Here is a 26,324-nt window from a genome sequence, read left to right on the forward strand (position 1 = left end):
TATCGCTTCCTCAACTTCCTTCTCGGTTATCTTCTCTGCCGGTCCTAAAACTGGGTTACTCAGTTCCCATTCATTCTCTGCATTCCATCCCATTCATTCTCTGCATTCAACAGTATTTCCATATATCTCTTCCATCTTCCTTTAATTCCATCTGGGTCCACAACGATTTGTCCCACTTCATCCTTCAAGCAACTCACCCCCATCACATCACACCTCTCTTTCGCTATCTGCTTTGCAATCCTGAATACTGCTCTCTGACCCTCTTCCGAATCCAAGTGCTCTCCGAACATTTTCCTACATGCCTCCTGTGCCTTTGCTACCTCTTTCTTTGCAGCCTTCTTGGCTGCCTTATAACTTTCATGCTCTGCCTTTTCTGCCCCCATACCCTTCGCCTTCTGCCACTCCTTGAACTTCTTCCTCCTCTCGTCAATCTTCTTTCCAACTTCATCATCCCACCACCATGTTTCTGAGTGCCTCGGTGGTCCTTTTGTCCATCCACATACCTCACAAACGGCTCCCAACAGACTATCTTTCGTTGACATCCAACCACTTTCAAGCTCAACCACATCATCCTCCACCATACTCAGCCTCTCTTTTAATGCCTCCCTCACTGTCACCTCTTTCAACCTCCACACCTTCATTCTCGGTTGGTACTTCACCCGCCGAGCTCTCCTCGCACCTTTCACCCTTATGTCGCAGACAACCAAGTGGTGCTGTGAAACAGCCTCCTCCCCCGGGATCACCTTTGTGTCCCGGAGGTGCCCCCTATCTCGCCTATGCACCAGCAGGTAGTCAACGGTTGTCGTCGACCCACCTGACGTGTAGGTAACAAGCTTATTATCCTCTTTCTGGAACTGAGTATTACAAATCAACAAATCAGCTCCATCAGCAAACTCCAAAATCCTTTCACCATCTTCATTTCTCACACCATATCCGTAACCCCCATGAACTCCCTCAAAACCGTCCATACTCCTTCCCACATGTCCATTTAGGTCTCCTCCTACCACAACAACTTCCTCATCTTTCACGTTTTCCATCAGCTTCTCTATTGCACACCAGAACTTGTCCTTCTCTTCATCGCTCCGACCAACCTGCGGAGCATATCCCGAGATGTTCACCAAGAGCTTTCCAATCATCATTTTCACCATCATCAACCTTTCACTCACTCTAGTCACACTCACCACACTGTCTACAAACTCCTCAGAAAACAGGACACCAACACCATTCACGCCCTCCGGGCACCCTTGCCACACAAACTTGTATTTCTGTCCCTGCCTACCCTTCACCATTCTCACACCACTTCCCTTCCATCTCGTCTCTTGCACACAACATATGTCCACTCTTCTTCTGACCAATACTTCCACCACTTCTCCTGATCTCCCTGTCATTGTCCCTACATTCCATGTCCCAAATCTCAGAAACTGATCTCCACGTCGGGCATCAGACGTTTCGTCATCATAAATGGAATGATTTCCACCCTTGCTTCGATCGGGTTCCCCACCTTGAGTTCCCCACCCCACCTTGAGATAATCCCAGAAATGGTGAGGCAAATCCCACGAATGTCGGCGATAATCCCGGAAATGGCAAGGCAAATCCCACGAATGTTGGCGATAATCCCAGAAATGGCAAGGCAAATCCCACAAATGTTGATGAAAATCCCGGAAATGGCGATGCAAATCCCACAAATGTCTGCGATAATCCCGGAAATGGCAAGGCAAATCCCACAAATGTCGATGAAAATCCCGGAAATGGCAGGGCAAATCCCGCGAATGTCGGTGATAATCCCAGAAATGGTGAGGCAAATCCCGCGAATGTCGGTGATAATCCCAGAAATGGCGAGGCAAAGCCCACGAATGTCGATGAAAATCCGTGAATGCATGCCGTGCCAGTTTCATTGGGGAAAAGGGAGACAGCTAATTGCACCAATAGATACTGTGGAGTGTTTTCATTCTGTACAGTAACTCGCGGGGATGATGTTTTATGCAGCTGGTGGAATATCCCTCGAAGCTATCGATTATAGTGCGGCTAAAATTTGCGGCCGCGAAAGCCATGAAAATGCAAAGCACACAGCAGTGAATGTCGTGGCTTGTATAAGAAGTTTTTTTTGCTTATGTCCACCTGCTTTATGCATGGCTGGTGAAAGATGGGTTTTATAAATGTGTCAAGCTAGCAGCTCGTGACATTTTTTTGTGTCCCTGAAAAACCGCAAATTTGTGGAACACGGCCGTGAATAGGGGGGGGAAAAACGGCGATTTCGTGGAACATGGAAACGAATAGAAAATAAAAAACAAAAACACGAACACGCGGGACACTTTTCCGGGAATAGAGAAACAGGTCGCATTTTATCAACCGCAAATAGCGGAACAGCGAATAGCGGAACCATGAATAGCGGAACCATGAATAGCGGAACTCACAAATAGCGGCACCGCAAAAAGCGGGGTCCGACTGTACTTCAGAAAACAACAGATAAATGCAAAAATAACACAAAGGGTGTTTTCAAGGCAAAATATATGGTACAACTGTAAATGCATTTTGTTAAACCAGTGGTTCTTAACCTTTTTAAAGGCACCGAACCCTAACGAAACCCACCGAACACTCGCGGAACCCCTCAAATTTGACCAAAAAATTGAGAAGAATTGCATCTTGATGCGTTTTCTGTTATTCTTTTCGGGAGGCGATCTGGGAAATGCATGGTTTTGCTTTGGCAAGGGCCACCCTCAAATCATTTTCGCATGCAAGCCTGCTCCTTTTCTTTGTTTTAATGTCCACCAGTTTCAAAAACGCATGCTTGCAGAGATACGTTGTAACGACGGGCGTGAGGATCTCAAGGGCAATTTTAGCGATGTGAGGATACCCTTCCATTTGGCGGCACCAAAACGTTGAGAGCGTTGTTGTGCCGAAGAGTTGTTGTTGAGTCTGGCTCTGCTGAAGTTCGATGAGGTCGCAGAGGTATTGGTCGTTGACATCTGCCGTTGCAACGTCGAAAGTAAACGGCTGCCGCACCCATGCTGGGTGTTGTTCTTGGTCGGGGAAGTAGACGTCGAATGACTTTCCCAGCTCATCCAAGTGTGTGGCAATCGCTTGCTTCAGCTCCCCCGGTACAGCAGTGCCTCCAACTTCAGACTCATCTTCAATCCCGCTCATGCACTCATCCAGTAGCGAAAAGTTCGCGAAGTTGTCGTTCTCTATTCGCTGCCTCCACAACGGTAACTTCTTTCGGAAAGCGCTCAGCTTTTCTTCAGATTCGATGACATTCACTCCACCACCCTGCATCTGGCAATTGAGATGATTGAGTGCGTTGAAGATGTCAGCCAAGTACGCTAAGGCGAGAATGAGCTCTGACTCTTGGAAGTGCTTGCATGGCAATGTTGGTGTTTTTTTTTTTTTTTTTTTTTTTTTTGGACACTGAATCGAGTCTCGTGAAAGAGCTAACATTTATTTCACAAACAAAATCAACCAGACAAACAAGATATATAAAAAGAGGGAGCGGAAGACAAGATGGGGAGAGAAGGGGAAGCACACAAACATAACATTTGAGGGCAGGGCTTGGGGGGAGGGAGAGGGCTTGGGGGGAGGAGGCGTGGGATGAGGGGGGGGAGGAGGGGTGGGAGAAGTATAAAACACAAGGACACCAAGGACTTCCAGAACAGAAGTTGGTATTTCAAAAAAGTGGAATTGGGGTGAAATTAGCGGGGGTAGAAAAGATCAAGGTTTTGGATGGGGGAAGATAAGAGATGGTGGTGAACAGCTGTTTTAAAGACCAGTAGGGTGGAGTGGCATTGAAGAGAGTGAGGGAGTTTGTTCCAGAGGCGGGAGAAAAGAGGAATGAAGGAGTGAAGGTGAGCAGAGAGTCTTGATTTTGGCAGTTTAACCATAAGAGGGTTGCAGGCAGATCTTGTGCGACCTGTAGGAATATTTGGGGGACAGAGCACAGACAGGGCTGGGGGGGCTAGGCCGGAGAGGATTCGGTAGAAGACGGAAAGACCACCAACCTGCCTGCGGTGAGTAAGTGAAAGGCCCTCGGAGATAGCGTCACCGCGGGAGATTCCAATGATTCTGAATGCTTTGGTTTCAACAGCGTGAAGACGAGCTAGGTGTGAGGCAGGAGCACCAGCCCAGAGGGGAGAGCAGTACTCCATTGAGCTGCGGATGAAAGCCTTGTATGTGGTGAGGAGCTCAGGTGTGCCAAGGAAGGATTTCGCATGACGGAGGATGCCCAGACGGCGACTGGCTTTGGAGGCCAGCTTGGAAATGTGGTTTTCCCAGGAAAGATCATGGCAGATAGTGAGACCCAAAAGCTTGAGTGACAGAACTTCTTGGAGAGGATTATTCATAAAGTAGATGGGAGGGTTGTCCAGTCGGTCTTTTCGGAGAGACATCGTAAGAGTGTGAGATTTGTCAGGATTGAAAGACATGTTCCACTTGTTTGCCCATTCTGTGATTTTGTCCAGGTCTGCAGAGAGTGAGGAGGCTGCAGACTGCCGATCTGAGGGATGAGGAATGGAGCGGCAGAGAGTGGAGTCATCAGCAAAGAGATAGAGAGGATTTTCAAGAGAGTCAGAGAGATCATTGATGAAGACCAGAAAAAGCACAGCCCCCAGAACACTGCCTTGGGGATCTCCAGCCTGAACAGGAAGAGGAGATGAGAGAAACCCATTCAGGGCCACACGTTGACTACGACTAGAGAGGAAATCCGCCAGCCATACGTGGAGATTTCCATGGATACCAAAGGAGGAGGATTTGGTGAGCAGAGAGGGGTGCCAGACCGTATCGAAGGCACGTGATATGTCGAGGGAGACAGCTCTAATTTCCTGTTTGGCATTGAGGACCTCCATCCATTGTTGAGACAGCAGAAGCAGCATGTCCAGAGTAGAGTGACCTGGTCTGAAACCAAATTGATGATCAGAGATGAAGCCATTGGAGAAGAGGAAAGATTTCATATCCGAAGCAATGATGGATTCCATGACTTTGCTGATAATTGGGAGAAGGCTGATTGGTCTGTAGTTGCTAGGATCTGTTTTTGCACCTTTTTTGTGCAAAGCGGTGATGTTGGCTGATTTCCAAGCAGATGGAAGATGACCTTGAGCAAAAGAGAGGGTGAAGAGAACAGAGAGAGGGAGTGAAAGAGCGGAAGAACAGGATTTTAGGACCCGTGGGCTGATGCCGTCAGGTCCAGTTGCAGAATCAGAGTCGAGGGTTGACAGCAGCTTTCCCACCTTGTCAGGAGGAAAGGGCATAGAGTCCAGGAGCAGCTGGGTACGACTGGGTACGGTGGGTACAGAGAGGGATGATTTGGGACACAAGATTTAGAGGCAAACACAGAGTTGAGGCATTCAGGTTTTTCACGTGCGGAGTCAGCCGTGTAGCCGTTTGAGGTGAGGGAGGGGGTGGATGGGGAACAAACACCAGAAACAGATTTGACCAGACGCCACACGGATTTGGAAGAGGGAGACAGATAAGAGAGTTCGGTCTTGAGAACGGAGAGATATTGTTGCCTGGCTCTCCTGAGGGTGGACACACACTTGTTTCGGGCTTTGTGAAAGGAAATGAGATTTCCTTCCGTTGGATTTGCTTTCCAGGAGACTAAAGCAAGTTGTTTCTGGGCAACAGCCTCACCACAAGATTCCGTGTACCATGGACGGGAGGAAGGGTGTGACAACTGAAGACGAGATGGGATAAATCTGTGCATGAGAGAGAGCAATTTACTTTGGAAGATTTCCCAGGATGAGTTAATGTCAGAGGCGGTGGAGATGGGAGACCAGTCCAGATGATTGATGGCTGCTTGAAAACCGTGCCAGTTGGCCTGAGTGAAATGCCAGACTCGTCGACGCTGTGGAGGCTCTCTGAGAATGGTCAGAGAGATGTCCACTTTAACAAGCACATAATCAGATGAGCCGATGGAGCAGAAGAAGAGCAGCAGACATTTGCAGGGAAGTTAGTCATAACCAAGTCCAGAAGAGAAGATGCTCCGTTGACTGAGATCCGGGTCGGGAAATTGACAGATTGTGTCAGTCCCAGTGAGTCGCAGAAGTCCTTTGCTGAAGAGCCATGGCTGGTGAGAGAGGTACCCACACCCAGCCAACTGGCATGGTGACAATTGAAATCACCACATATGAGGAAGAGAGAGTTGTTTGACAGAAGTTGGTCCATATTATCAGACAGCGAGATGTAGATGGAGTCATCACTGTTTGGTGGACGGTACAACACACATATTAACAAAAGGTGGGAGCGAAGGGGAAGCCGCAGCCAAAGGTCTTCCTGGGGGTGAGGTGGAGAGAGGGCAGTGCAGGGCGAGTGAGGAAGAGCGTTTTTTTATAAAGATAGCAACCCCACCTCCAGGACGAGGCTCGGGTCTATCATACCGGAGGAGGGAGTAACCTGGGAGAGATACCAAGGAATCAGAGACATCATGTTAAGCAGATCACGTCTGGTTTGTCAGAAGCAACCTGTATGGAGAGATCAGTCAGGTTTTAGCGAAGGCCCCGGATGTTTGAGGTCCATACCGTTAATGAAGAGGAAGGGGGAGCATCGGATACAGAACAGGGGGGGAGGGGTAGGGTAAGATGTGGAAGAGGAGGAAGAGGTAGGGAGAGCTGTTGAAGGTGTGTCAGAGATTTCAGAATAGCTTGGCGAAAGGGAAGAATGGGGCGGACAAAAGGTTTGATGGTGATTGGGTGAGGCACAGTGAGGTGTTATTTGAGGGGGGGGGGGGGGAGAGCGAGGCAGAAGGTTGGGGGAGATGAAGGTGAAAGTTGGAAGGGGGAAGATGCGGGGAGGACGCTTTGAGGAGGAGGGGTGAGAGGGGAGTCGAGGAGGGGAGGAGTGAGGGAGAGTCTTGGAGAGGAGGGGTGTGGGGGGAGTTTAGGAGGGAAGGGGAAAGGGGGGAGATTTGAAAGGGATGGGTGATGGGGAAGATTTGGAGGGGAGGGGCAAGGGGGAATATTTGAAAGAGATGGGTGATGGGGAAGATTTGGAGGGGAGGGGCAAGGGGGTAGATTTGGAGGGGAGGGGTGATGGGGAAATTTTGGGGGGGAGGGGTGATGGGGAAGTTTTGGAGGGAAGGGGTGATGGGGAACATTTGGAGGGGAGGGGTGAGATTGGATTTTGAAAAGTGTACTATTAATGGGAAACGAACATTTGTTGAAAAAAGAGTTTCTTGAGACCTTCGAGTCAAAAATACGTTTGAGGATGCTGAAGGAGGGGTGGAGTGCTGGAGAGTTTAGGGAATGTATGAAAGAGGCACTGTAAGAGATGGAATTTTTTTTTGGAATGAATAGATTTGGTGAGTAAGTCGAAAGCATCCTTTTATAGAGGAAGAAGAAAAAGGTGTTATAATATATGACAGAATACAGTTCTTAGGGGGAAAGTTTAAACATTTTTAACAACGTCATCACGTGCTCACGAACAACGTGGTCGAAGAACGAACGAACAAATAAGAACAACGAATCAACGAATTAGAGCAGAGAAGGAAATATTTTTTTTGGTTTTTTTTTTCTGAGTTGAGATTTTAAACAAGGAAGTATGGGGTGAAAGATTGGGACAAAAAACAGGGAACAAAAGTAATTGCTGCGCAATCGACGAACCGCTGAGAGAAAAACAAGGCCCCAAGTTTGGACTCGGAAACCTACTAGGCCTCAGAATACGCGACACTAATTAACCGACGATTTTGTATGCAGGTACGAAAAATGAACAACGAGAATCTTACCAAAGACACACCACAAGTACACACATCGAAAGACAGATACAGCCACGACAAAAACACAACTGTGAAAAAATTACTTAACTTCGAAAGCGTGAGCGCATGGACAGCCTTGAAAAAACGTCAAAACGTGTTCTCGCAAAAACAGGGCCAATTCTACACGCAAGGCAAAACACAGCTCACTACCTTGCCTCGTGATAACCATCGAACGTTAGAGTGGTAGAAAAGGACTTTGAATTCAGAGCCGATTTCATTGCACAGCTCTTTGAAGATGCGATGATTCAGAGCATGGCTTCACACGTAATTCACAGTTTCAACGACGATTTTCAGAACATTGGCCAGTTTTGGAGGCAGGGTTTTTGATGCCAGCGCGTGTCTGTGCAGGACGCAGTGCGTGACGATGATGTGTGGTGCATCGGCCTTCACCAGCGCTCCAAAACCGGAGTTGCATCCCAGCATGGCTGGAGCTCCGTCCGAGCAAACTGCAGACACCATGTTCCACGAGAGGCCGTTGCTTCTGAAGAAGTCGTCCACAAGCTTCTTCACGTCAGCTGCCTTCGTCGCTGTTGTGAAAGGCTTGCAGAACAGAGTCTTCCTTGATCTTGTCTCCTTTGACATAATGCACAAATAAGATGAGCTGGCTCAAATTCGAAACGTCGGTGGTCTCGTCGAGTTGAAGACTGAATTTTGTCGGGCTCGCGATTAAATCTGCAACTACCTGGGCGAGGATGTCGTCGCTCACGTCGTCGATTCTGCATGTGATGGTGTCATTTGAGAGTGGAACGAGAGACAACTTGTTTTCAGCAGCTTTTCCCAGCATAATGTTGGCCATCTGCAAAGCGGCCGGTTTGATGAGTGTCTCGCCAACGGTGTGCGGTTTGCCCTGCTTTGCGATCAGGTACGCAACTTAATACGACGTGGTGAGGATCGGTTTGTCAATTGGAACGAAGCCAAGAGTGGGCAAGGTAGCACTTGCGTCGAATCGGACTCTCTTCAATTTGAATTCATCCAGCGTTGCGTCTTTGTACTGCCCCTCGCCATGCAGTTTTTGAAGTGTTCCCGTAGTTTTGCTGGTGCTCGGCTAGAGATGCTCAACTTGACATTGCAAAGCATGCATTGCGGACTTCAACTTCCGTCCCGTTCCGTCAAACACGTGAACCCGTACCGCACGTAATCCTCCGACCACTTCCTTTTTTTGCTCGACATACTGCAAAAAAAAAAAGAAAAAGTAAAACTGATCTTAATTGATTTCGGGCAAATAATTATATGACAAAAATTTAAAAAGGAACATGCTTAAATATAATCAGTACCCCTCTGAAAACTGAGAAATTTTAACGAAGAAAACATAACTTATAGTTACGATGACGGGATTTATTATCTACTCAACTCTATGTCACCTCAAATCCCATTATAATATTACATAGAAAACTGCGAATTGTTAGTTTTGAATTGCGACCAAAGGAGTTATATCACCTCCACCTAATTTTCTGAGTAATTCAATCATATTTTATAATCACCAGCCACTTTTGTCTTTAATATAACTCTGAACCCAACCTGCATATCCACAAACATTTTCAACTTACTTTTCAATTAATCAGTAACTCCAAAATAAGGCGCGACCAATGACGCACGGCACACAGCAAGCTAATCGAGGCTATTCACTGGAATTTCCGAACACCTGCACAGTCCAAAATCCAGGAAGTAAGTAAGCAAGTAAGCACCATCAGCAGAATAATTAGCAAGTTGCTCATTGATTCAACGTACTACAGTCAGTGTGAAACAACTTATCTTAAACACAGACCAGAGAAACCATGAATGGGATGGGAATACAATTACAAATAACATTTCCATTCGTTCGTAACATACATAGCAAAATAAGAATAATATTAATAATAATCGTAATTACACGTAGATTCAAAATTGATACAAAACAAAAAAAAAACAAAAAAAACAAATTGCAATGCGTTTCGGAGGACCTCCGCCGAACCCTTGAGACTGGCTCACTGAACCCCTGGGGTTCGGTCGAACCCAGGTTAAGAACCACGGTGTTAAACAAATGATGTGAATTTTTTCCTCTGTACATCAAGGATCATATGGCAGAGCGACATGACATCATCATGGGAAAAGGCAACAAACTCACGGATGGAGAAAATGGGGACACGATCTGATATCATAAAGCAGGGAAAATTGAACAGAGAAGAGGAGGAAACCTGCAAGTATGAGTTAGGTGGGTTAATGGGGATCGGAAATATTGTGGGTAGGAGCTGGGGGATCACATTAAAAGGTGGCGTTTCCTCCAGGGCGTCTTTGCCTGAAGCCCTGGAGGAAACGCTGGGATTGAACCTTCTCAGGAAGGCGAGGGTGCACCACCTGAGGAGAGGTAATCAAAAAAAATCTATATAAATAATATGCTTATTATGTTTGTTTCTTTGGTTGTCTTTCCGAAATTTTCTCTTGAATTAATCAAACAGGGACGATAAGCCCCATATCATTATAAAGGTGTTTGGCCGAGGAGTTCCAGTTTTATATTACTTTTACATTACGAATCACCTTATATGGTTATTTTTAATCATTTAGTTTACTTAGCTTCCACTGAAGAATCGTGCGATGACGGAATCTTGCGATAATGTGAATTTAACGTTGTTTTTTAAAATTATTATGATAATTGTGACGTCATGGGTCACGTGGTATGGCAGCCATCTTGGATTAAAAGCAAATTATTAAACAATTATTTCTCGGAAACTGCTGAATGGAAAAATTTGAAACTTGGCACATTGTCAAGTACTCCCAATGGGGAACAAAAGCATGATAATGATGACATCATAGGTGAAGTGGTATAACAGCCAAAATGTTTTAATCAAATTCCGTATCCTAAAAATCTGAAATTGCAGGGACATGATCTATGACCCATTTATATTGAAATATTAAATTTATGACATCATAGGTCACATGGTTTGGCAGCCATTTTGGATTGAAGGAAAATATTAAATAATTATATCTCTGAAACCGCTCACCCTATCAATGCGAAATTTTACAAATATCATCTAAAAGCACTGTTGCATATAGTTTGAAAATGATGATGTCATAGGACACGTGGTTTGGCAGCCATCTTGGTTAGAAAAACGAACCTTATCCGATCAACACAAAACTTCACAAATGTGATCCACTACCCATACATATGCAGACTGATGGCATCTACCCGTTGTGGGACTATGCGGAGGCATATTAAAATATTCTACATGAGGAGGCGCTCCTACGGTGAAAATTTCGTGCTAATCAGACCAACAGTTGCTAAGAAAAAAAAAAATCACAATGATCAGATACGTGTTGTACTTGTCAAATTATGACGTCATAACAAAGGCACAGATGACATCATCATTAACAAATCTTATTCCCGAAGGGGGGTACTTGACAATGAGCCGTTTCAATTTTTTCCATGGAGCGGTTTCAGAGATAGAGAGGTGCAACTTTTTTCGATTTTTTTCCAAGATGACATCTGTACCACGTGACCTATGACGTTATAATTATTTAGCATTAAAAAATTCTACAGGAGGAGCCGCACATATTCTGAAAATTTCGTGTCCATCGGTCGAACAGTTGCAGAGGAATTTTTGTTTTATTCACACTTTGAAGATCAAATGTTGTACTTGTCGAATTATGACGTCATAATTAAGGCACCGATGACATCACCATCAACATATCTTATTCCCCATGGTGAGTACTTGACAATGAGCCACGTTTAAATTTTTTCCATTGAGCGGTTTGGGAGATATAGAGGTGTAACGTTTTTCCAAGATGGCGTCCGTACCACGTGACCTATGACGTCATAATTATGCATTAAAAATTCCACAGGAGGCGGCGTTCCTATGGTGAAAATTTCATGTCAATCGGACCAACGGTTGGCGAGAAAATTAATTTTTAAAATGCAGACACGTACGGCACACGTACGTATGTAACTGAATGCTTAACCCCGCTTTTCGCTTCGCGAGCGCAGGGTAAATATCGTATAAATTAACTAATTAGACAAATAATAGTAATTCAATGAATAAATTAATTGTAATTACTGGGAACATTCCACTTTTGAATTCTGCATTTTAAAATTTATATATTTTTTGCATTCCCATGATTCGCCTCACTAATAAATGTTTAAGATTGACTTTGGTGGATAATTTTTTTTTAATTCAAATTTGATGACGTCAAAACGAATTAATGTGCATTGCAATCATTTGGAACATTGAATTCTTATATTCCTCATACTTAAATAATGTAAAGTTGGTAGGTGATGCCTCCCATGTGAAAATTGGGCATTAAGCACCGAATATCGATTCTACATATTGAATGGCTATATGCAAATTTGATGACGTTGCAACCCCATATGTGCAATAATGTGCAACCCAATAAGCGGAAACATTGGATTTTTGGAATCTACGACGTCAAATTATGGATAAAAACACTTTTTCCAAATTGCCTTAAAAATTTGCATCGAAAATAATTTTAAAACCTCTCTTAGATTTTGGCCCACCATCTTCTTTTTTTTTTTTTTTTTTTTCTACAGGGGGTTTTCCAGAGCATTTTGGAGGTTTTATGGTGATGAGGAGTAGCATAGAGCGGAATATCGTAGAGTAGAGTAGGGGGTTCCATTGATAGCAACACACTGAGTGCACAAGTGGAGGGATTCAGAAAGCCAGGTATGAAGGTAGCCTTGTAGGCCACAGATAGCAAGCTTGGCAAGCAGACTAAGATAGACTGAGCTTATGCTGAGTGCCCGATATATATATATATATATATATATATATATATATATATATATATATATATATATATATACAGGACCAGCATGGTGGAAACGGTTGGACATCAGCTTGTCTTCGGTGATGAAATTCTGAATCGAGTTTAGAAGGAGATCAAATAATATACTTTTCTTTACATACGGAGATCCAGGATTCCAAGTGTGGCCAAAAACATGTCCTAAAGGGAAGTTTATTCCAGCTTTGAACTTCTATGAGGTCGACTTTTGGTCCCCGCATTATTTCACAAAGATGGTCTTCAGGGACCATTTTTACTCTAATTAAATTAGTTTAAGGGAATGTTCCACAATTCAAACTATGACAATATTAATCCAGATCGATTCAAAGAAATAAAGTGCCATACAGTTATTATTATTTATATATTTCCATGTACAAGTTGAGTTTAGCACAAATTTAAAGAATTCTGAAAGAAAATATTAGAATGTTTTTACAAATAGAAAACTGAAAATATAAATAACTGGATACGTGATGCAAAAATAAGATGACGTCACTAAACGTCATTGTATTGTTCCGGTGCAAAAAGCCATAACTGAACCCTTGATGGTTGTTGTAATAACACGAACAACCACAACAAAAGATCCTGAATCTCATTCTCTGCAAAACTGGACCCAGAGGTGATGTACACAAACCCAAATGAGAATGAGTTATAACTGGAACATCCTCTCCCTTTAACATGGAAAATGAGGATAAAAATGAAATCGCTACTCTGAAAGAATACAATAAAATAAACATTTAGAACTTGTTACTTTTATACAAGAATAAAGCCCAATATATGGGGACCCACCAGGTGTGAAGAGCACAGAGAGGACCTGCTGTCTCCATGTTCCATCCTTTCCGGGACCAATCAGACACCAGTATCTCTCGAGTTGATCCCTCGTTACACCAAATGGAGGCAGCAAGCAGTGGGAGCTTTCTGGACAGGAATCCTGTCCAGGTTCCAGCATTCCATGGTTTTTCTGTTCACTCTTCCCCAGACAGGAGGTAAGGATGTCTGCCTGTGTTCCGGCCACTGCGATCACCTGGTCGTGGCCTTCAGTACTTCGAAACATCCACAGCAGTGAGAACTTGTTACTGTTTGGCTTTTGTATCTCACATGAGAGGAGAGGAATTCCCCTGAGAGGGTTGGGAACTACAATGGGAAACAAGGACATTACAATCGTTATTTCCACCAATAATCTCTCTCCACATATCCTCGAGTTTATTCCACGTTTCTCTTCCCAAAATGCTTTGAAAAACGGCATCAAATCCCAGAATGAGAATCTGAAAACCCACCGTGTGGTTTCTTCGGTTCTCTCTTATCCGAAGAGTCACATGACCCGGGAATCTGAAATTAAATAATAGAGAGGGAGTAACAATAGCCAGGTGTGGTAAAATGATGGGAGATTTCCACGTGATCTTGTGTTCCTCAATATATTGATATAATCGCTGTGATGACTTCTCTTACACAACTACGGAAATAATTCACAAGAAATCTGTTCAAAGATCCTTAAGGATGGGAAATAATGTATACTTTTACGTCTTATACACACACACACACACACACACACACACACACACACACACACACACACACACACACACACACACACACACACAACACACACACACACCACTTGCCTGCTGGTTACATCATTTCTTCGTGTTTCCCTCATTCCCACGTGACCTGATACTTCCATAAATCTCCACTGATACTTGTATGAAATATACAGACACCTGATGATAAGAGTTACTATTAGACTCGAAGTTACTGATTAGATGTTCTGAACTTTCAATCAGGTGACACGGGGTGCTGCATTGTGGAGCACGTGTTCCTCAAATTCCCCTGAATGTTAAATTGACAATATTGTGTGAAATTACTTGGAGGTGAAAGATTTCATGTTATGGATCTGTGTGAACATCACCCACATCCTGATAATGAATATAATGAATCATGAATGTGATAATCCGGTTAATTTGATTCTTTTGATCCACAAACCCAGCACAGAGCTCCTGATGATGGGATCCCGGATTGAAATCCCAGTTGTACCGTTTTAATTTCCCTCCTCGTTCCTGATGTCCTTGTACATCTAAGGTATTGTACATTGCCGTATATTACTCTCCATGTCCTGCACAGAGTTGACAAAAGTCGTTTATTTCTCATGAGAAGTGTGGATTTTCGGGTTGTGCACTCGTACACAAGTGTCTGGATGATGTCATGGAGACGTAGGTCACGCGGGTCGAATCGTAGGGGAATAAGAAGAGGAGGAAGATGGATGGTGTGTGTGTGTGTGTGTGTGTGTGTGTGCTCGTAAACCAGGACCATCATCTGCAGAGTAGTCTATCTCCCGAATCTATCTTATTGAGCCTTGAGAACCCATAAATTATCGAAAAGGATGAATAGAGCAAGATACCGTCCTTGTCTTTTATCCGTAGTTGTGGATTCACCGCCTCTTAAGGAACTCCAGCTCCCAATTTGCTCTTTCACCCAACCCCCACCCCCACCCCCATCCCACTCAATCCCCAACTCCCCAACCCCCACCCCCCAGATTCCACCCAACCCCCAACTTCCCAACCTCCAAATCCCCAACTCCCCACCCCCCCCACCACCCCAATCTCTCCCCAACTCCCCTCCCTCCCCCCCCCCCCACCCCAGTCTCGCAAGGAACTCCAGCTCCCACATTTGCTCTTACACCCAACCCCATATCCCCAAATCCCCAACCCCCCCCGCCTCCCAATCTCTCCCCAATTCCCCTCCCCCCCCCCAGTCTCGCAAGGAACTCCAGCTCCCACATTTGCTCTTACACCCCACCCCATATCCCCAAATCCCCAACCCCACCGCCCCCCAATTCCCCTCCCCCCCCACCCCAGTCTCGCAAGGAATTCCAGCTCCCACATTTGCTCTTACACCCAACCCCAGATCCCCAACTCCCCAACCACCCCGCCCCCCAATCTCTCCCAATCCCCAACTCCCCAACCCCCACCCCCCCCGATTCCACCCAACCCCCAGCTTCCCAACCTCCAAATCCCCAACTCCCCAACCCCCCCAATCTCTCCCCAACTCCCCTCCCCCCCGCCCCCACCCCAGTCTCGCAAGGAACTCCAGCTCCCACATTTGCTCTTACACCCAACCCCAGATCCCCAACTCCCCAACCACCCCACCCCCCAATCTCTCCCCAACTCCCCTCCCTCCCCCCCCCCAATCTCTCCCAATCCCCAACTCCCCAACCCCCACCCCCCCGATTCCACCCAACCCCCAGCTTCCCAACCTCCAAATCCCCAACTCCCCAACCCCCCCAATCTCTCCCCAACTCCCCTCCCCCCCGCCCCCACCCCAGTCTCGCAAGGAACTCCAGCTCCCACATTTGCTCTTACACCCAACCCCAGATCCCCAACTCCCCAACCACCCCACCCCCCAATCTCTCCCCAACTCCCCTCCCTCCCCCCCCCCCCCCCCCAATCTCGCAAGGAACTCCAGCTCCCACATTTGCGCTTTCACCCAACCCCCACCCACCCCCTCCAGCCCAATCCCCAACTCCCCCCCCAATCTCTCCCCAACTCCCCTCCCTCCCCCCCAGCCCCCCTCCAATCTTGCAAGGAACTCCAGCTCCTACATTTGCGCTTTCACCCAACCCCCACCCACCCCCTCCAGCCCAATCCCCAACTCCCCCCCCCAATCTCTCCCCAACTCCCCTCCCTCCCCCCCAGCCCCCCTCCAATCTTGCAAGGAACTCCAGCTCCTACATTTGCGCTTTCACCCAACCCCCACCCACCCCCTCCAGCCCAATCCCCAACTCCCTCCCCCCCCCCAATCTCTCCCCAACGCCCCTCCCTCCCTCTCCCCTCCTCCCTCCCTCCCTCCCCAGTCTCGCAAGGAACTCCAGCTCCCACATTTGCTCTTTCACCCAACCCCCACCCACCCCCTCCAGCCCAATCCCCAACTCCCCCCCCCCCCAATCTCTCCCCAACTCCCCTCCCCCAATCTCTCCCCAACTCCCCTCCCTCCCCCCCCCGCCCCCCTCCAATCTTGCAAGGAACTCCAGCTCCTACATTTGCGCTTTCACCCAACCCCCACCCACCCCCCTCCAGCCCAATCCCCAACTCCCTCCCCCCCCCCAATCTCTCCCCAACGCCCCTCCCTCCCTCTCCCCCTCCTCCCTCCCTCCCCAGTCTCGCAAGGAACTCCAGTTCCCACATTTGCTCTTTCAAGCCATCCCCGGTCCCTGATTCTTTTCTCTATTTTTCGTTCTTTCAGTATCTTGTATCCATAATATACAAGATAAGGAAAACACGCCATATAAATCAAATAATAATAACAATTACATTATTAGTATTATTAAGTACATTTTCCACATGAGTAATTACGATCTTTACACAGTGATTCATTCATTTTCTAAATTCACTTCATTCATGACGGCAGAGAGGATTGAGAAACACGTGATCTTGGGAGAGGAAGTTAAAAGATCGAGATTCCATTTGGTATTTGTGGAATAATGTAAGATTACCTGGGGATAGAGGGTTTTAGGAGAGTTATCAATCCAACACGAACAGGTAAATGTTTGTTCGAGTCCGGAGAATGTTTCGGCGATTCTGATGTTCTCGAGTAACCAGCTGGAATGATATCCACTCCCATCGTGCCGGATTGTTACATTTTCCAGGTTCCCCAGGTAAAAGGAGCGCACAGTGAAAACATCTACCTGTAGAAACACGTGTACAGCAGGTAACATCTCACCTGGTCGGGCATTAACATGTTTATTAATAGTTTATCTACCTTGTTAAAGTGTGTGTGAATAATTACCTGACCCGCTTCAAAAGGATTGTGATATGTTGAATGTTTAAGATGATGAGATCTCAAACACTTCAATCCTCCACAGATCGTGATATAAACGTTGGAATCTGTGCCAGCCCAATAATCATTTCCTGTTTTGATGTAAATCTTGTAAATCTTGTAATCCTTCGCTTCCTGAGGGGAATCTGATAGAAATCGCACATCGTTAATATCCCGGATGTTGAACATGGTGTTCAATGTTATTTTTCCTTTACTAAACCATCAGGACGAGCTTACTATGGATAACGAGCTTACTATGTATAACGACCTTACTATGTATAACGACCTTACTATGTATAACCAGCTTACTATGTATAACGAGATTACTATGTATAACGAGCTTACTATGTATAACGAGCTTACTATGTATAACGAGCTTACTATGTACAACGAGCTTACTATGTATAACGAGCTTACTATGTATAACCAGCTTACTATATATAACGACCTTACTATGTATAACGAGCTTACTATGTATGACGAGCTTACTATGTATAACCAGCTTACGATGTATAACGAGCTTACTATGTATAACGAGCTTACAATGTATAACGAGCTTACTATGTATAACGAGCTTACTATGTATAACGAGCTTACTATGTATAACGACCTTACTATGTATAACGACCTTACTATGTATAACGACCTTACTATGTATAACGAGCTTACTATGTATGACGAGCTTACTATGTATGACCAGCTTACGATGTATAACGAGCTTACTATGTATAACCAGCTTACAATGGATAACCAGCTTACTATGTATAACGACCTTACTATGTATAACGACCTTACTATGTATAACGACCTTACTATGTATAACGAGCTTACTATGTATGACGAGCTTACTATGTATAACGAGCTTACGATGTATAACGAGCTTACTATGTGTAACCAGCTTACAATGTATAACGAGCTTACTATGTATAACGAGCTTACTATGTATAACGAGCTTACTATGTATAACGACCTTACTATGTATAACGACCTTACTATGTATAACGACCTTACTATGTATAACGAGCTTACTATGTATGACGAGCTTACTATGTATGACCAGCTTACGATGTATAACGAGCTTACTATGTATAACCAGCTTACAATGGATAACCAGCTTACTATGTATAACGACCTTACTATGTATAACGACCTTACTATGTATAACGACCTTACTATGTATAACGAGCTTACTATGTATGACGAGCTTACTATGTATAACGAGCTTACGATGTATAACGAGCTTACTATGTGTAACCAGCTTACAATGTATAACGAGCTTACTATGTATAACCAGCTTACTATGTACAACGAGCTTACTATGTATAACGGGCTTACTATGTATGATGAGCTTACTATGTATAACAAGCTTACTTTGTGTAACGAGCTTACAATGTACAACGAGATTACTATGTATAACGAGCTTACTATGTGTAACGAGCTTACTATGTATAACGAGCTTACTATGTATAGCGAGCTTACTATGTATAACGAGCGTACAATGTATAACGAGCGTACAATGTATAACGAGCTTACTATGTATAACGAGCTCACTATGTATAACGAGCTTACTATGTTTAACGAGCTTACTAGGTATGGCCAGCTTACTATGTATGACCATCTAACTATGTATAACGAGCTTACTATGTATAACGAGCCTATTATGTATAACGAGCGCACTATGTATAACGAGCTTACTATGTATAACGAGCTTACAACCTCACTACCGAAACAAGATGGTGTAAAGTACAAACGGTGGGTAAACAACGTCCCAATACCCATACACCTCCTGGACCCACACACCAAGCATGTTTGGAACATGGTAAGTTCTATCACTTGAACCGGGTATTTATCATCCCCAAAGTAAATGCACATGTGATCGCCCTATTGGTTTCCTTCACAAAGGGGTGCTCCGAAATGCTGCACCACATGGTGCCCTTTACCAGCACAAAGTGCCCTTTAAGCCCCAGACACACCGGGCCTGCGACCAGGTTACGACCTAGCTGCGACCGAAAATTTTGTGAAACGCGGGCAAATCGTAGAAAGAGCCTACTCTTTTTGTCGCAGAGGTCGTTTATAATTCTATGTATAACGACTGGTCGCAGAGGTCGTGGGTGATCGCCAGAGCAAAATCAGTCGCAGCAAGGTCGATGGTCATGTTCAAAACTTCTGACTTGCGATTCCAAATCGTAAGAGGTCGCAGACAGGTATTACATGGTCGTACCACCAGTCGCGCATGGATGCACCACCAGTCGTGCATGATCGCGGGTCAAGTAGTCGCACGATTGGTTGTGCTACTGGTCCTGCCACCTGACGATTGGTGGTGCCACCTGTCGCAGGTCACTACGATTGATTGTCCGAGCGGTCGCAAGTCGCCACGATTGACCGTACGATTGGTCGGTGATTGCCACCACTATTCGCACAATTACCTACGATTGATCTTGCGATCGATCTTCTGCAATCGTTGGTGATCGCACAACCACGCGTACCACCAATTGTACGATGACCCCTAAGACCAATTGCTGTTTGCGATCGCAAATGGAGAGCGTAGCAAACATTGACGATTGGTCGTACCTCGGCCAGATTGCCATCAATCGCACGATCCAGAAATCATATGATCCAGTGTGACTGAGGCCTTAGTTATATTAAATGGCAATTCTGATCATGTGTCACACTTATTTACACCTTCATTCACCCATAAACATAAACTACTCACAGGGATTCCTCTGGTATTTAAACAAGAGAAAAATGACCACAGTGTGGTCACCAGCTGCGACGTGTAGAATCATGAGGATATCCGTTGCAATATGCACTACCAAATTCCACCAGTCATTAAATTATATGCATGCACTAGCACAGTCTTTTTGTCTTTCAGTTCTGGTCTTGTCCTTTGTTTTGCGACGCAACATGCTTCATCAACTGATTACATATAATGTATGGACGTGAATGTTATTTCTGTTAATGTTAATTCATTAATGTTATTTATTAATGTTAATTATGGGTGGCAGAGGGATAATTTGAAACGGGCTTGGTCGGTAGGGGAAGTCCGAGTGTATGCACATGCGCTATTCAATAATCACACCAAATTTGTGTCAAGTTCTGTGAAACGAGATTGATATGAAAACATTCATGTTGTCTTTGTTGCTAAATGTATTCTGGTTTCTTCAAACAAGTCGCGATTTTAATCCGCGATGTTCTTACCTCATACCAACGCACGTCCGAGCGTATGTGCATGCGCTATTCAAAAAGGCACCCCAACAACAAGAACAACGCGGTCCTCTCATAGAGCTGCTCGTCGCAGCTAAAAGGTGGTAAAAACATTTTAAAAAACGAACAAAATAAACAAAAAAAAATTCGATACAATGTGCTATTTATTACAATCGAGTGCTTGATTTAATCGAAATGTATTAATTTAATCACAAAGTGAATCTAATTAACCTATTCCTCAATTATTAATTAATTTTATAACGAGCAGCATATTCATGTTATTATTATAACCAATCACGATTACAACTGTGACACCCTGGACAAGGTATCAACTATACTCTCCACCTTGAGAGAGAGAGAGAGAGAGAGAGAGAGAGAGAGAGAATTGAATTGAATTTGCAACACCATTTATTTCACAAAAAAACACACCAGGTCAAGTTACATTTTTACAGGAGAGAAAAAAATAGAAAAAAACAACAGTTCTTAATGTTAAAAAGAAAAGCACAAATTCGATTCATTCACAACACATAAGGCTTCATTGATACACCATTTGCATTCAAAGAGTTTGACATTTTCATTCGCCACATAATAATCAAACTCTAACCTTATTCTTGCAGACACCAGCCCTTTAAACATAGGTACAACATCGAACCCATGCCCATTATCAATTTTAATTTTCCTCGATTTATATATTGAGTATTTTGCTACAGCAGCTAAGAAGTTTAGGAGGACACCAGAGTCCTTGCAGGAGGGTCTGAAAGATACACCAAAAATAAAAGAATGTGAAGTAAAAGGAAAAGACAACTGATCAAAAAGGTGTGTGAGAATCAAGAAAAGAGGTATTAGTCTTTCGCATTTCACATAGGCATGAAAGAGATCCTCCTTCTGTACACAGAAGGGGCATGCTACTGGCACTGAGCTGTCAAGGTGATGAACAAAGGTGTTCGTAGGGAGAGCCCAATGTGCTAGTCTCCACTGGATATCTGCGAGGAACCCGTAAATAGGTAATTTGTACATATTAGGCCACAGTGGCGTGGCAGGAGACCCTGGCCCTAACCTTTCGGACCACAAGGCCACTCTTGTTACTCCGGAGAAGGGTGATGCTTGGTTTTCTCGAAGGAGCTTGTGAATACCAGCCTTTGTTGCCAAATGAAAAGGAGAGACAAGTTCACCATTCGACTGGAGAGCTGGGAGCACCTTAATTTCAGGGAAAGACAGCCGAACATCCTCGACATTGTTTATACCTTCCCAGCCAATATTTAACTCCTTAAACTTCCTCTTGACGATGCGTATAATTTGGCTGACAATACGCACGGATCTTAAACCAAGAATGGCCGCCACCCTGCCAGCAGACATCCATTTTGTCCCAGATGTATCCCTCAGGTCACAAACTTTGCCAATTCCTCCTTGAGTAAATTTCCTAATCAAAGTCGGACTATGAGGAATGCATGGAAAAAAACCGTTATAGAAAATAGGCTCTTGGATAAACATCCGGCAATTATAAGCCTCAAGGCAACGATAAACCCCAAAACCTTTCCAAACTCTCAGCAAACCCTGATAAAAAGTTGGGATTGAAACTAAGCTGACACGGTCAAGGTTCACCAGGAACAAGTGCCTATCATAACACAGGCCTCCCGCTTGTTGCAACAAGAAAAACGCAAATGAGCGCCAGGGCAGCTCTTCAGCATACAACAGACGTTGCACAGACTGTAGGCGAAAAGCCATAAGCCGGGTGGACACCTCCACAATTCCATGTCCACCCTCCTTCCGAGGATGGTACAGTATTTGCGGCCGAAGCCAGTGGTATCCATTCCAAAAGAAATTAACCAAGACCCGCTGGATGGCTGGTATCAACTCCTTGGGTGGCTGCAAGGCAATTAGTTTATGCCATAATCTTGCTGCTATCAAGTTATTTATAACAAGAGAGCGGCCTTTATAAGAAAGAGATCGTAGCAGTCCTTCCCATCGTTTCAACCGGTGTGTAATTTGTTCAATCATTCCTTCCCAGTTCTTCGTTTCTACTTCCTGGTTGCCGAGATAGACACCAAGATATTTGACTCCATCTGTTTTCCACTCTAGATTATGTGGGAGTGACGGTGGCAGTGTTAAAGAAAGGTTATCTGAACCGCACCATAAGGCTACACTCTTGCCCCAATTTACTTCGGCGGAAGAGGCCGCAGAGTAGTCTTTAAAGCAACGCTGCACCGCAGCAACACTACTTGGGCCCTTAATCAGAACACATACATCATCAGCATAAGCTGTGACCACAAATCTTGAACCAAAAACGGCTCCCACATCCTGAGTTATTCGCTGCCTGATGGATGCTAAGAGTGGTTCAAGGGCAATTATATACAGAAGTCCAGAAAGGGGACACCCTTGACGGATACCCCGACGGAAAGGAAAAGGGGGACATAAACTGTTGTTTACTTTCATCATGCAGAAGGTGTTAGTGTATAACAGCTTGACATAGGAAATGAAAGTTTCGCCAAAACCCATCCGCTCCAGAACAGAAAACAAATATGTATGATCAACACGATCAAAAGCCTTTGTTTGGTCAAGAAACAACAACCCAAAACTGGCACGCACGTACTTATTACAAGAAATAATATCCCTTATCAGAAAAATATTGTCATAAATTGACCTTCCTGGTACACAGTAGGTCTGGTCAGGGTGCACAATAGAGCTGATCACAGTTCCCAAACGGTTTGCTAAGGCCTTCGACAAAAGCTTGTAATCCGCACACAGCAATGAGACAGGCCGCCAGTTCTCGACTAGTTGAGTGTCCCCAGCCTTTGGCAACAGGCAAATGACTGCTCTTCTGCAGGACAGGGGAAGCTCTCCAACATGAAGGCATTCATCAAATACCTCAAGCAGGTCAGGTCCCACAAGTTTCCAAAAAGTCTTATAGAACTCTCCGGGCAAACCATCAATCCCAGAGGCTTTACCATCCTTCAAGCTCCGCATAGCAGTTTCAAGTTCAGCAGCCGAAACTGACATGTTCAATGTGCGTTGCTGGTCTTCCTCAAGTCTTGGAAGCCCGGTAGTCAGCTCCTGCAAGGTCTCATTACTTATGCTCTGGGGGGAGTACAAGTTTGTATAAAAAACCTTCAAAACAGACTTAATCTCCTGTTGGGAGGTCACTATTGGCCCATTAGCAGCACGTAGCCCATGAATCTGTTGTGATTTTTTAACAGAGTTCTCCAAACCAAACAAGGCCTTATTTGGCATATCCAACGTTAAATAACTCATTCTCATGCGTACCAGGGTGCCCATTGCTCGCTGCCGTACCAGTTCAGTCAACATTGCCTTTTTAGTCCATAGCAGCCGGTCACCTGTAGTGTCTTTCCCAGCCGTATTAATGTTTTCCTCCAGGGCTGCAATTTCAGCCTTTAATGAATCAATCGAGAGATTTTGCAATTTAGTGGCATAAAGACTATATTGTTGACAGAACGATTTGACCTGACCCTTTGCGAGGTCCCACCACAGTCGAAGGTTAGCATGTTCAAATTTGGAGGACCGAATTCTTTCCCACACGGCTCGAAAAGCCTCTTTGAATCTCATATCATTCAGCAGGTGGGTATTAAGTGACCAATACGCACTACCCCCTGAGGTCAGAGGCAAATTAAAACCCATTGAAACCAGGTAATGGTCTGTGAAACCAGTTGGGAGTATCTGGGTTGTGGCCATCACATTTAGCATTGGCTTATTCACGTAGAATCTGTCTAGCCTTGCCATTGATATCCTCCCATCATGGCATCTGCACCACGTATAGCACCGTGAAGTTGGGTGTTGCAACCTCCAAACATCTTTCAAATGCTGATTTTTGATGATGTTCTCCAAAATCCTCATAGAAGCTGGATGGGGTTCATGACCGGTCCTGTCTACGGAAGGATTGATAGTGCAATTGAAATCACCAGCAACACAGATGAAAGCGGTTGTATCCAGTCCTTTTACAAAGTCATGCAGAGTGGAAAAGAACACTCTTCTTTCCATGGGCTCACTCGGTGCATATACGTTCACAATGATGATCCTTTGCGTGTTGCAATAGAAATCCACCGCTATCAGATGTCCCTTATAAATTTCCTTAAAGACAATCTTCCGAGCAGGGATTCTATCACTCAAGGCGATGGCAACACCAGCTTTGGGTGTGGTAAACCCACTCAGCCACCACTGCCCTCGATAAAGTTTTCCCCATTCAGCAACCAGGGTGTTCGTAGCATGAGTCTCCTGTATCAGGATGATGTCGGCTTTCACCCTCTCCATCGCCTGAATTGTCTGAATTTTTCGTAAGGGGGTACAACCCCCATTGATATTCAGGGATGCGATACATATCTTTCGCAAAGCCATTTACAAAGGTAACTCACCCTCCGCCTGCAATTCCTTATTCGCCTTTGTGACCGCTTTCCGAAGACGCTGAAATTGGGCCTCCGAGATTTCCATTGGGTCATTTCTTTGCAGGAGGGGTCTTGCAGCCCTGATGAAAGTTTTCACATCGGGAAAATGGTCTTTGATCACAACGTAGCGTTGCCTAAACGTCTCGTTTAGGAAACTGATGACGTTTTCCTTTGTTGCTTCCATCTGTTCTTCTCCCTGATGATCATTCACAGACACAAGGCTTTGAGCTTCCTCATCCAGCTCCCTAACCACATCAACGTTGAAACTCCTTTGTTGTGTGTCAGGAGCAGGCACACCTTCTGTGTCATCACCACTGCAGTCTTCTTGTTGCATCACAAGGGGCACATCTGTGCCACCACTGCTGCCTATTATAGGTCTGCTTGGACCATCATCCTTGGTCGTTTCAACCGGATGTGAGCAACAACCGTTGTCACTCAGGCCCTGGGACTGCTCGTTGTCACAAGGGACAATGGTGCCATCATCACAACCAATACTGCTGCATTGATTTTCTTCAACAAGAGCAAGGGATGAAGTCCTACTCTCCTCTGTTTCGTCACCACCCTGCCCAGCTTGCTGAGAATCATCAGGATAGTCTGAGATACTGTTTGTTTGTACGAGTATCACTTTGCTACCTTTGTCTTCCACCTCGGCGCTCAAAAAGGTACGTTTTAGGTTCCTCTTAGCCTCGGTGCCTTTCATCAATACCTCCTCAAAGACCATATTCTCTTGAGGTTGCAGCCTCTTGTCCTCATCGACTGGGTGCACCCCTGCTGCACTAACCTCAGCAACACCGCCACCACTTTCCACACCCTGGTCTTCTGGTGTGGGCGTCTGTACTCCACCAGGCTCATGAACGGGGGGCACTGCATCAGTTACAGGGGGGGCCGACCCAGCTGCTGTAGCGTACGTCTTCTTGGCGTCTGGGCAATACTGCTTAGTGTGTCCGTGTGCTCCACATCCGTAGCAGATCAAGGTCTCGGTCGCCATGAAGATTCTATATTCATGCTCGCCTACTTTAAAGGTGTGGGAGGTGTTCAACTGCTTCGCTGCGTCTTTTAGAACAACAAAACAAAAACGTCTAAACGATTGTACGTGCTTCAACCTGCCGTTTCTCGTACGTAGAGGAACCCTAATGATTCGAGAGACGACAGTGCCAAACTCACCTAGCTTGTGTAGGATTTCCTCGTTACCTAGGAAAGGCGGAACATTGCTCAGAATGACTTTAACTGCCGGCGTGTCCATCGACGACACAGGAACAAACAGATCGTTTCCCAAGGTCAAACCATTCTGCACAACAATATCGGCCAGACTTATTTGCGAAACAAAAACCACAATTTTGTGATTCATACGAGACGCGGCACGAATGTTACTCACGTCGATCAAATCCCCAATCGCAAGCAAAATGTCATCCATT

General features: G+C 45.1%; 1 protein-coding gene across 1 annotated transcript in view; it reads right to left on the reverse strand.

Moving 5' to 3' along the window:
* LOC137430711 (uncharacterized) overlaps positions 1–26,324 on the reverse strand; it is a 148,956-nt gene that overhangs the window by 78,931 nt on the left and 43,701 nt on the right. The window contains exons 2-5 of the mRNA XM_078781329.1: positions 17,282–17,457; positions 16,989–17,180; positions 13,780–13,831; positions 13,292–13,636 (exon numbers count right to left, since the gene is read on the reverse strand). Of these exons, the coding sequence (XP_078637455.1) occupies positions 13,292–13,636; positions 13,780–13,831; positions 16,989–17,180; positions 17,282–17,457 (765 nt within the window). The remainder of the gene's footprint in view (positions 1–13,291; positions 13,637–13,779; positions 13,832–16,988; positions 17,181–17,281; positions 17,458–26,324) is intronic.

Source organism: Myxine glutinosa, chromosome 7 (genome assembly GCF_964187855.1).
Source record: "Myxine glutinosa chromosome 7, kmMyxGlut1.1, whole genome shotgun sequence".
Lineage (NCBI taxonomy): Eukaryota > Metazoa > Chordata > Myxini > Myxiniformes > Myxinidae > Myxine > Myxine glutinosa.